The sequence below is a fragment of the Sturnira hondurensis genome, unplaced genomic scaffold, assembly GCF_014824575.4.
Source record: "Sturnira hondurensis isolate 20B ecotype Veracruz unplaced genomic scaffold, ASM1482457v3 Scaffold0021143, whole genome shotgun sequence".
In the NCBI taxonomy this organism is placed as follows: Eukaryota; Metazoa; Chordata; class Mammalia; order Chiroptera; family Phyllostomidae; genus Sturnira; species Sturnira hondurensis.
The window spans coordinates 5,571,772-5,583,936 of NW_028093774.1; the positions used below are offsets into that span (position 1 = coordinate 5,571,772).

The 12,165-nt window shown below is 42.2% G+C and overlaps 1 protein-coding gene across 5 annotated transcripts in view; it reads left to right on the top strand.

Moving 5' to 3' along the window:
* The window catches only part of DICER1 (dicer 1, ribonuclease III), a 67,068-nt gene that overhangs the window by 22,146 nt on the left and 32,757 nt on the right, over positions 1-12,165 (top strand). For all 5 annotated transcript variants that reach the window (XM_037031669.1, XM_037031671.1, XM_037031668.1 and 2 more), the window contains 7 exons: positions 1,211-1,396; positions 2,019-2,181; positions 3,113-3,243; positions 4,171-4,305; positions 4,717-4,877; positions 6,730-6,898; positions 8,078-8,550. In XM_037031669.1, coding sequence (XP_036887564.1) covers positions 1,283-1,396; positions 2,019-2,181; positions 3,113-3,243; positions 4,171-4,305; positions 4,717-4,877; positions 6,730-6,898; positions 8,078-8,550 — 1,346 coding nt within the window. In that variant the 5' untranslated portion in view covers positions 1,211-1,282. The remainder of the gene's footprint in view (positions 1-1,210; positions 1,397-2,018; positions 2,182-3,112; positions 3,244-4,170; positions 4,306-4,716; positions 4,878-6,729; positions 6,899-8,077; positions 8,551-12,165) is intronic.

The window sequence follows — 12,165 nt, forward strand, 5'->3', positions numbered from 1 at the left end:
TGGGTGGTGCGTTCTGGTCCACCGAATTAATCTCTGAGATCAGAATTTGTGTTGTGTTGGCGCGTGAGAGGACCGCGCTGGAGACTTCTTGTTGGAGCAGGTGTCACAACTGAAGTCTTCTAGGTTGTACCAGGTTGTAAATTGAGTGGGTCAGGATATTCAAAGTTCTTGTTGTCAAGGAACAGAGAGCTGTGTTCTTTCCTTTCAGTTTCATAGGGTAATAACAGTGAAAACAATGAACACTGCAAAGCAGCACAAGGAGGAAAATTGCCTTCTTCGGGGCAAGTAAATTCCACTGACCGTCAGGGAGGCTGGTGATGGACTTTGCATAGAGATTTGAAACCCCAAACCTCTGTCTGCAGGCCTCCCCTGGAGGACTGTTAGAAAGACTCGATTTTTGTGTTTTTTCGTAACAGATTTATCTTTGGGAAAGAAAACAAAGACACAAGAGTGCTTAGATACCATAAAAAATAGTCATTTCACAGAGCAGTGTGTTTGTTTTAATTTATCTAGGATACGTATCATTTTAAAGATAGGTATTTAAATAGTTGGTCATCTCTGCCAGGTTGTTAAATGAGAAAAGGCCTGTGGTTTTGGTCTGGTGATGAAATGACTCCGTGTTGGCAGGCATCCGAAGCTCCCCTCTGCTCAGACACGGTGCTGAGTGCCTTCCGCACCATGTCTCCTAACCTTAGCAATGAGAGTACCACAGGCCTCACAGATAACACTTGGAATGTATTCATGTGCATACTTACATGTTTTATATATACATGTATTTAATAAGGCATCCTACTGTACATGCTACAGACATGGTTCTATTCAGTAAATACAGACGTGTGTTACCTCCATAGATTCCAGGTATTTCAGTACAGCCATGGCGTCATCTGCTTAGCTGATTTTTTGTTAATACATTTAAAGTTATTTCTTGTTCCTAATAGAAGTTCAGGAGTAAATGTTCATGTACTTACCTGTTTGTACAGTTGTCTAATTCTTTTAGACAAGTTTCTAGGGATAAGGTTGCTGGGTTGGAGAGAAGAGAATGCTTGACTTTTAAAATTGATCCTCTTTGATCAAGAAAAAGCTAAAACAGCTACAGGAGGAGTTTGCAAGGCTCGTAGGAGTGATATTCTGATGTTTCTCTTGTTTCTATGCTTTCTTTTGTTTTTAACCCTGCATGGTTGTGTAATGGTATTCTTTTTCCCTTTTGTAGTAAGCTGTGCTAGAACAAAATGCAATGAAAGAAACACTGGATGAATGACAAGCCCTGCTTTGCACCCTCAGCATGGCAGGCCTGCAGCTCATGACCCCTGCTTCCTCACCAATGGGTCCTTTCTTTGGACTGCCATGGCAGCAAGAAGCAATTCATGATAACATTTATACGCCAAGAAAATACCAGGTACTAATGAGAACACTAATACTGAAGCATTTTCACTAAAATGGAATAAATTAGCATATAGTTGACACAACTTATAAACTCATTTACCTTTTCAAGCTCCCCTCTTCTGATTAATTTTCTTGTTCCAAATGCCTTTGTTCTTGATAGTCCTTTTCTTTTCTAACATCTGCTGGGTAATTGGTGTGATAGTTTTATTTGTGAAGTTTTTCATTTTTATTCCCCCTCTGAAAACCTCGCTGTTCCTTAATGTCCATTTGGATGTGTCTGTCCTCATAAGCTGGGTGGAATTGCAGTTGGTTCAAGCAGCTGTGAGCGGGCAGAACCATGGTCGTTGCAAACGTAGTCATTCCTGTAATTCTAGAGCAGTGTTCTGGCCATGCAAAAGTCTTAAAAGAAATTGTATGTGCGTTTCAACATATGTCTATGCAGCACGGCTATATATGACAGACATTTTAATGCCTCCGATTATTATTATTGGTATATACAGATGCAGAAGGTACACAAATTTATGGGAGGAAGATTTTAGAAAACAGTGGAATTTCCTGAATTAAAACAAAACTCAATTTTCTGAATTTTGTGCTTAGCCCGGAGGTATATAATCTCTTTCCCCGCTGTGTTCCAGGTCGAACTGCTTGAGGCAGCTCTGGACCGCAACACCATCGTCTGTTTGAACACTGGCTCAGGGAAGACGTTCATCGCCGTGCTGCTCACTAAAGAGCTGTCCTATCAGATCAGGGGGGACTTCACCAGACATGGGAAGAGAACGGTGTTCCTGGTCAACTCTGGTAATGGACCCTAATCTTACCAGACTGCGTGGAGGACGCTGGATGAGATTTTATGGCTAAGCAGATTTTCTCTGTGCTCACTAGTTTAAAATTATTAAAAAGTATAGTGAGTTTGACAAGTAATGTGCTTGTTGAAGGGCTGATAGCAGAAATATAATTTGGTCCTCTTTCTTAACTTTATGCTATTTCTCTTGAATCCTAGACATTTTATCTCATAGGTGTTAAGCTTTTCTTTTAAATGTAATTACACTTAATTTTGATTCTATATTTCTTTTGAATGGATTACTATTGGAACATAATCAAAGTTGTGACAGTTATATTGTGTTTGGGTTTTTAGCTTCATAAAATATGTCAAAACGTGCTAGATTATGAGATAGGTAACTTTTTATTTATGATTTTGCTGTACCGGTTGTGGGAAGAAAGCTGCCTGCTTTGCAGTAGTTACTCAGTAAGTTTCCAACACTGGTTTTGCGTGTTTGGGATCACATATTAAAATTAAAAAGTGTAAAATGTGAACATGAGCTGCCTGGGTACTAATAACTATGTCATGCCTCTTTTTTGTTTTTTTGGATGATCTCAGTATGTGATGTTCTTATATGCTTTAAATACATATTAGTCTCTATTGTTTCTTGGTGAGACAATCTGATTTTATTGAAGAAGACATGAGGGGTGGGTCTACTCACCATTCTAGCCTGAAAGCTCTGTAGACTGGGAGAATCAGCTGTGGAGCAAGTAGGTGCCAGGGGTTCTCTGAGGGAGCGACAGAGGCCGGGTGGTGAGTCTGATCCGTACGTTTGGGAAACACCTGATGTGGCGGTGGTGAGGTGTGGTACATAATGATGAGAGTTTTCTTAACTGTCTTAGTCATTAGTTCAGAGAACCGACTAGAGCCTTCTTGTCATATTTACATGGAGTTTTTGTTTGTAATCAGCAAACCAGGTTGCTCAGCAAGTGTCCGCTGTCAGAACTCATTCTGATCTCAAGGTTGGGGAATACTCAAACCTAGAACTAAATGCATCGTGGACAAAGGAGAAATGGAACCAAGAGTTTACTAAGCACCAGGTAAGGCTTGTAGAGCAATTTCACTCTGTAAATCCTGGCAAGTCCTTGCCTCGCTTTGTAAGATGACCTTATCCTTGGCTGTTGGAGCAGGACCTGAAAGTTCTAGTTCCCTGTGCCTGTCAGTGCCGCAGCCAGCCCTGCGCACTCTCTCCCCGCGTGTCTCATCCTCCCGCCAGATACGCCGCTCATTTGTATTGCTCTCACTTAAAAAGAAACAGCTTTATCATGTGATTTACTTGGTTGGAAAAAAGCATAAATTCCACCTACCTATTTCCAACTTGCAGATAACCTGCTTTCAGAAAATTTACTCTCGAGTTAGCTGTCTTGGAACTGGAGACATTTCGTGGTTGAGATCTTTGGGTCTTTAGCAAGGTTTCCTCTGACTTCAGTCTCCATGGAGCCAGCACAGCTGAGGGCCTTTGGCGTGTTGGGGTTGGCAGCTCTGATGTGGTGAGGAGCTGTCCCCTACCCGGCCTGTCGCTCTGCAGACAGCCGCCTAGCTCGTCTCCCAGAGTGGGCCAAGTCGCAATTAAAAGCACTGAAATGTCCCCAGAGAGGCAAGCTACAAAGGGTCGTTTAGTTTGTGTCAGCTTCTAAAAAACCTTGTCCGTTCAATGGGGAGAAAAAAGAAAAAACGGTGCAAATTATTTTGTGATGTGATTACATTAACAGGACTCACTGGTCAAAATATGTCTGTAGAACCTAAAAACCGGAAGTAGGTTTAATAGAGCTATCGTTTTTTAAAAAGGTCTTCATGTTTTTCTCTGAAGTATGAGCTTCTATACATTTAAATTTTGGTTTTAGTTGTGACTGATGGGTTTCGTAGTTCTCACCTGCGGTATAACAGCTCTGTAGTCCGCTTGTATGTAAGTGCATCCGGCAGGTGAATGGCGCGTTTGTTTGCACACTGATGTTGCTTTATTTTAGGTTCTCATTATGACTTGCTATGTCGCCTTGATTGTTTTGAAAAATGGATACTTATCACTGTCAGACATTAACCTTTTGGTGTTTGATGAGTGTCACCTTGCAATTCTAGACCATCCCTACCGAGAAATTATGAAGGTAAGCTTTTATATTTTATTAGTCTTAATAATTCAAGTCAAGTTACTGCTTATAAGTAGTGTTTTTATATATTAAAAACAATAATATTAGTTGCCAATTTTGAGAACTTGGTTCCAGTATATGAATGAATGAATATTAAATTAATGTTCACTTATATTTATACTCTATAATAAGAAACTACAATAAATCTGTGACCTAAATCTGTAATAAAATTTTAAACATAAATGAATTGCACAATCTGCCATAGCGTATTTAAATGTTCCTTTTTGATAAACAGAGCTTTTAAACAAGCTACCATACTTCTGTAAGTAGTATTTTTAGTATTTGTCAGTCTCTTTGGCATGTTTTAATATGGTGTTATCTCTTTTGTTATGGCCTTACAAAATGAATTTCTTACTTTTATTATGTTAGCTCTGTGAAAGTTGCCCATCATGCCCTCGTATTTTGGGACTAACTGCTTCCATTTTAAATGGGAAATGTGATCCAGAGGAATTAGAAGAAAAGATTCAGAAACTGGAGAAAATTCTTAAGAGTAATGCTGAAACCGCAACTGACTTGGTGGTCTTAGACAGGTACGCACTTGGGCTGGCCTTGGCGTGGCCGGCCTAGCGAGCACTGGTTTTAAGCCTTTAGTGCCTTCCACTGTGCCTTGTAGGTGGTGCCTGTTCGAGAGAGAACGATGGCTGTTAACGGTTCTTTGTCGGGTCAGTTACTGGGGACTGCAGGCCTGGGTTTAGCCTCTTTTCCACAGAGTAGCAGATGGAGCTCCTTCTACCTTACGAGAGAAAGTTGCATCACCGTGGGCCCTTCCTATCCGCTGGTGTTGACAAGGACTGGGAGTGTGGACAGTGCAGTCCTGTCCTTTTCTATCAGTGGGTGGGCTCTGCTTTTCTGGCCCAAGTGTCCCGTGTGATGGTTTGAAGGGAAGAAAATGTAGTATTTTACAGTGTGCTTTAGAATAATTGGAAACACTTTGAAACTGGGAGTGAATTTCTGAGAAAGATGTTTATGATTTCTAAGTTTGTCTCTTTGAGGAGGTTGCTATTTTGAGTTTCATTAACCCACACACAGACAATGTGCTTTTTGATTTAAGTTCCTGGAAGGGAGCCTGTATAAGTTAGGTTTTAAAATAAATGTAATTAATTCAATTCATATTAAAATACCTTTATATCCTTGTAAGATACAATCTTTAACAAGGCTAAAGATTACCAAGTGTGACAGTTACAGTAAACAGAGAAGACTGATTGCTAAGGTTATGGATTCGAATCACACATGGGTTTGGAATACCAGCTCCACTGATTGTAAGCTCTGTGACTTAAAGTGAGTCATCTGCTGTTCCTGAATTGAGAAAATGGCATTGACAGTGGTTTCAGGGAGTTTTTTGATGATTAATTACACTGACACCTAGAAAACAACCTTCAGTGTGCCTGTCATGTAGTAGAATTTTGGCAACGTTCTCTAGGTAGAATGAGAAGAAAAGGAACTATTTCGGGTTATGGAATTTAGGCATCCAACTGCTATATGAAATACAGATCTCATAACCTTCAGGACATGGTACTTTTGACCTCTGAGCCGACATGATCCATGATATAGCAGTTAAGGCTGTACTTTTGCTTTTATTTGACCTGAATTAGATTGGTAGGCTGTACTACAGAAATCTTAAAAAACGGTAGAAGTAGTAGAGCATTTCAGTAAAACTGACAAGTAATCTGTTGAATTTGGCACTACCTAGTTCTTTAAATGTGGCTCTTTGGTTAAGTATAGATTATGGTTGAGCATAATGAAAACAGAAGTAGTAAATATGTCTTCGCTGTATTTCTTTTCCTTAATTATTTTACATGCTTTTAGAATAATATGTGCTGTTCTAGTTGCATAGTTTGTGAAACGCATGAAAGACCCAAGGAACAACACTGGAGTTGATCGAAAGTGGAGGGGAGCTTTCCTTAAGTCAGGAGACATTAAAAACAAAGTTGATACTTGCAGATGCTAAAGTTCCAAATAGTATAGAAATGAGTCAATTTAAGGATAACGATTTCTCCCTGTGATCTGCCCCCATCACCGATTTCTCCTTCGGAGAAGTAGTCACTACTGGGTTTTTGGAGTATTTCGGCCAACATTGTTCCTAAGCAGATAAAAGATGAAAGTCTAACCCTAAAAAACAAAATGAAAAACCTGGGATAATGATGAGTCTGCAAAACCCTTAGCCTGCCAGCTTTCTGCAGTCACCCCGTGAGCCCTGGCAGCCAACACATGCAGCAAGGACGCCAGCGGGCCCCGCCACAGGAAGGCTGTGAGCCCGCCGCGGTCCTGAGCAGGTGTACCAACTGAATGTGGGAAGTTTCTTCTTGGTTTAGGTGTGTAGTGGATCATGATGCAGTAGCAAATTTATTGTAGTACCGACAGCTTTTGTTTCTGATGTTGAAGGTATACTTCGCAGCCGTATGAGATTGTGGTAGACTGTGGACCATTTATGGACAGAAGTGGGCTTTACGAAAGACTGCTGATGGAATTAGAAGAAGCACTTAATTTTATCAATGACTGTAACATATCTGTACATTCAAAAGAAAGAGATTCTACTTTAATTTCTAAACAGGTAAGCATCTACAAGTAAGTACAGGGGGTATAATAGAAGGCTTCTGCTTTAGTATTGAAATGGACATGTGCTTCTAATGAGGCCATTTTCTGTGCGTTTGAATTCAGGGCCTTACTTCGTATCATGTTTAATGAATTGTTTTATTAAACATGTATTGGGTTGAGTTTACCTGACAGACATTTCTGTTAAGTGTAGACCTCCCTGCCTTCAGAAATGACTTAGGTTCATGTCATGGCTGTTTAAGTAAGAGGGGTCCATGTTTTCCCCTTGGTCAGATGGGTTAGTTCCTATTCAAACCCTTTCTTCTAAGGTTTCCTTGTATGTACTGGGCATGAGCTCATCATCCTGAGTGGGATCCAGCTTCGAGACAAGATCCCTTAGGATAGTGGTTCCCAGAGTGTGGACCCCTGCCCCCACCCCCCAGAACTTCTGAGACATGCAAACTACGGGTCCATCCCTGACCCACTGAATCTGAAGCTCTGGGGTGGGGTTCTGACTGGCTGAGACTTGACAAGCCCTCCAGTTATCCTGATGCATTAAGACTTGAGAACTTGTTCTGGGGCTTTGCAGCCGTTTGTGAATGTTGACACTATTGAATCTACATCTTAATTTTTCTCTTGCTGATTTTTCTGAAGCAGCAGTGCCCAGACTCTTCCCAGCCCTTGAATTTCCATCAAGTCTGTGTTCGGTCCAGTGGGCCCTTCCCTCGGTTGCAGAAGGTCCCTCAGTCCCTTGTTGTGGATTTATGTTCTGCTCTGAGCTAGGGTTGGAAGGTGTGCAAAGTTAAAGGAAAATTGCTTGCTCTTTGATACCTAAAATAAAATGACTCTTGCATAATTACCTGGAAGTAAATGGCTCATTTGTACTTCTAACTAGTCACAGATGAAAAATTAAATTTTATTATCCTTATACAATTGCATCTTTTAATTCCTATTAGTCAATTATTTTTGGTGGGGAAAACTAAAGAATGGTTCTGGACATAATATAAATGAAAAAAGCAGAGCTTGAAAAGACCTCAGCTGCTCTCCCCAACCTCAGGGAGGTAACCTCAGTGTTTATATTAGTGGGGGAAATTTATTTCAAAGGGGCATTTTGAAGACAACTTAAACCCCAGTTAAACCCTACAGGAAAATGCTGCCTGGTTGTTGTTTACATTCAGCTCTGCACGTTCTTTTGTAGATACTGTCAGACTGCCGTGCAGTGTTGGTGGTTCTGGGACCCTGGTGTGCAGATAAAGTAGCTGGGATGATGGTGAGAGAGCTGCAGAAATACATCAAACATGAGCAGGAGGAGCTGCACAGGAAGTTTCTATTGTTTACAGACACTTTCCTCCGGAAAATACATGCACTATGTGAAGAGCACTTCTCACCTGCCTCACTTGACCTGAAATTTGTAACTCCTAAAGTGATAAAACTGCTTGAAATCCTACGCAAATATAAACCATATGAGCGGCAGCAGTTCGAAAGCGTTGAGTGGTACAATAATAGGAACCAGGATAATTATGTGTCTTGGAGTGATTCTGAGGATGATGATGAGGATGAAGAAATTGAAGAAAAGGAGAAGCCAGAGACAAATTTTCCTTCTCCATTTACCAATATTTTATGTGGAATTATTTTTGTGGAAAGAAGATACACAGCAGTTGTCTTAAACAGGTGAGTCTCTCTAAGATGAATGTCTTCCCCATAGTGGAACAAAGCAGCTTTTTGTTCTGCGACTGATCTGGGGCGGCCCTCCGAGCCAGCAGAAGGGCGCGTGAGTGGCCCTCCGCCGCCCGATGTGGTGCGATCCAAGTTCAGTGGATGCCACACAGGGTCGACCGCGAGGATGGTGTGGACAGTAGCTTCCCCAAGGCTGGGTTTCACGTGGCGGAGACTTTCTTCGAGGGTGCACCCTAGTCTGACTCATCTGAAATAGAGAGCAGGCATAGGAACGTGAAGGCGCAGTAGAGCGTTCCTTGTTCTGTGTTCAGTTGTGAATTCGGTTCAGGCGTGTATTGCTCTGCGACGCTGTGTCAGGCGCCACACGCAGCAAGCTTTCTTCTGAAGGTAGTCTTTCGATAAATTTCATCCTGGGTATTATCGTGGCTAATTTTTTTTTATATTAGCTTCCCCCCCCCCAGATGTTGATTCAAGTTTGTACATGTGCAAGTTTGCAGTGGAAAAAGTTTAGAACCGCTGACTTCGCAGTTTGGATTGCTTCATAGACTGTGTATTGAAACACCCTGAATCGGGAGAGAATGAAACAATAGGGAGGCGGTTGGAAGCTGTTGGCGGAGGAGACGGTGAACCTGAACCAGGTGGTGCGTCCCCACCCCACCCTCTTCAACAGCAGAGCATGTTTCTTGAGCACAGACCTGCCGAGGAGCTGGACTTGAAACTTGGGTCAGATTGTCACCTAACGTCTAGTTCTTTTGGTTTGTGGACAAATGCTTTGTTGTGTGTAAGGGCCCCGAGGCGGGGGGTGGGGTGCGTATTTTGTGCTTCGGGCCATCTCTTTCTCTGTGAGACCCACTGATGGGCCAGAGTTGATTCCTAAGAGCCTTTTCTGCAAGTAGTGATCTCTGAGGGGAAATTAAGCTTTGTTTCCTGAGGTAATTTGGGATTTTTTTTCCTAAACTGCTTCTGACTGGTTTGGGATTTTTGAAAACTTACTTGAGTAACGAGAAATTGGACTCTGGGGTCGTCATCTGGTGGTTTTCAGTCTGGTAATTTTCATAGTCATTGGGCCTGATCCTCGTGATGAATGCAAAGTGAAATAACTTGAGGTAGCGAATTACACTGAAATCAGAAGTTAAGGTTGGAAAGGGACCTCACTGACTATCTAATCCAACCCACTTAGTTTTATAAAGAAGAGAAAGGGCCTCGGGGCAGAGTGGTGGGCTTCAAGTTGAATTGCTAGTTAGTAACAGAGACAATTTGAGAATCCTGGTGCCCCCCCCTCGTCCCCAGTCCTGCAATCAGAACGCCCGGGCGTCAGTGGACACTAACCCGTGCCGTGGAGTGGGAAGGCTGCCCAGAGGGCGGGGGGTGGGGGGTGGGGGGAAGGCTGCCGGGATCAGGAGAGCTCGCGTTGGCCCGGCTCTCAGCCTGCGTGCAGACGTGCGCCCTGCCTCCCCGGGTGCTGTCGGAGTCAGTCCGTTTTCTGGGGCTTGGAGAGGAGCGATGGGGGTTATTTTCTTCCTTGCCACTCTTCTCTACATGGGTTTTTAAATGTAGAGATGGGCCAGTTTTCATTGCAGGAGTATTAGGCTGAGAAGGTTTTATCAAAAATCAGCCAGTTACTTCCTATTGACTCCGAGGATCGGAGGAATTGTGATCAACTCTCATAAAATGTGGCTGGAATTTAGTGTTGGATGATGAATCAAGAGCGGTTTGAGGGTTGACTTTATGGGCAGCTAATTAAATATACAATAGAGGTCTTGTTCCAGTTAGCTTTTTAATAAGCTTAGAAAAACTTCCTGAAATCCAGAATCCAGATTCTTTCCTTCCATCAACTTAATGGGAGGAAAAACCCCTTCTTCAGTGAACAGTTTCGTGGGAGTATGGGCTGTTGTAATCCATGGGCAGTTTTCTCCTCTCCTAATTAAAAAAGTGAATTACAGTTCTACTTCTGTGTGCAGTGTAGGTGTATGTGTACAGTCTTAAGTTTATAGTTTTTTTGCTACATATATATATATGTATATATGGTTTGTAATTCATCTTTATATATGTATTTTTCCATTTCACAACCCTTCATGGGGGGGGAAGGTAGATATTTTCACTGTTACAGATGAGGAAACCAAGACTCCATTGGTGACTCCCAAAATCACACTGATACCAAGTGGCAGCAAAGAGCTTCCATTCTCTCAGTCTAGTGTTCTTTGCACTGTGTAGTTTATTAGTGTTATGTGACATTGGGGTCGGACCAGCCTGGGTTTGTCCCTCGCCCACCGCATTCTCCTAATACTCGTTTACAGGAAAATTGCCAAAATAGCACTTGGTTTCCTTTTAGCACCGGTGTCCCCATCTCTTACTGGCGTCTTCTGTGGCTGTGGCGCACGCACCATGGCACGACCAGGAATGGCGCTGCAGTGTCACTGTTGACTGGACTCCAGACTTCATTTGAATTTCGCCACCTTTCCCGTGAATGTCCTTTTTCTTTAGTGTATGTGCTGCCCAAACGAGCACTAACGCCCTCTCTAATCCAAGGCACCGTAGTGCATTTAGTTGTTATGTCTCCCTCATCTCTGGTCTGTTATAGTTTCTCAGGCTTTCCTTTTCTTTCTTTAAAGTATTTTTTACTGATTATGCTATTATAGTTTTCCCAATTCTTCCCTCTTTATCCTCCCTCCACCCTGCCCCCCCCAACCCTTCAGCATCCCCCCTCCCTTAGTCCATGTCCATGGGTTATTCATACAAGTTCTTTGAGTCCTGTTTCCTGTACCATTTTTATCTCTCCCTGTCTATTTTATGCTTACTAATTATGATTCTTCCTCCCTGTACCTTCCCCCCGCCCCCATTCCTTCCTTTCCCCTCCCCACTGAACTCCCTCTGTGTGATGTCCATTTCTCTGATTCTGTTTGTATTCTGGGTTGTTTGCTTAGTTTTTGTTTTTGTTATTTTTCTTTTCTTTTTTTAAAATTTATTTGTTTTTAGAGAGAGGGGACAGGAAGGAGAAAGAGTGGGAGAGAAACATCAATGTGTGGTTGCCTCTCATGGGTCCCCCACTGGGAACCTGGCCTGCAACCCAGGCATGTGCCCTGACTGGGAATCGAACCAGTGACCCTTTGCTTCACAGGCCTGTGCTCAATCCACTGAGCTACACCAGCCAAGGCTGTTTTTTTTTTCTTTTAGGTTCATTTGTTAATAGTTTTGAGTTTGTTGTCATTTTACTGTTCACATTTTTTATCTTCTTTTTCTTAGATAAGTCCCTTTAACATTTCACATAATAAGGGCTTGGTGATGATGAACTGCTTTAACTTGACCTTATCTGAGAAGCACTTTATCTGCCCTTCCATTCTAAATGATAGCTTTGCTGGAGAGAGCAATCTTGGATGTAGACACTTGCCTTTCATGACTTGGAATACTTCTTTCCAGCCCCTTGCCTGTAAGATCTCTTGAGAAATCAGCTGATAGCTGTATGGGAACTCCTTTGTAGGTAGCTGTCTCCTTTTCTTGCTGCTTTTAGGATTTTCTCATTGTCTCTAATGTTGGGTAATTTAATGATGATGTGCTTTGGTGTATTCCTCTTTGGGTCCAACTTTTTTGGAACTATCTGGGCTTCCTGGA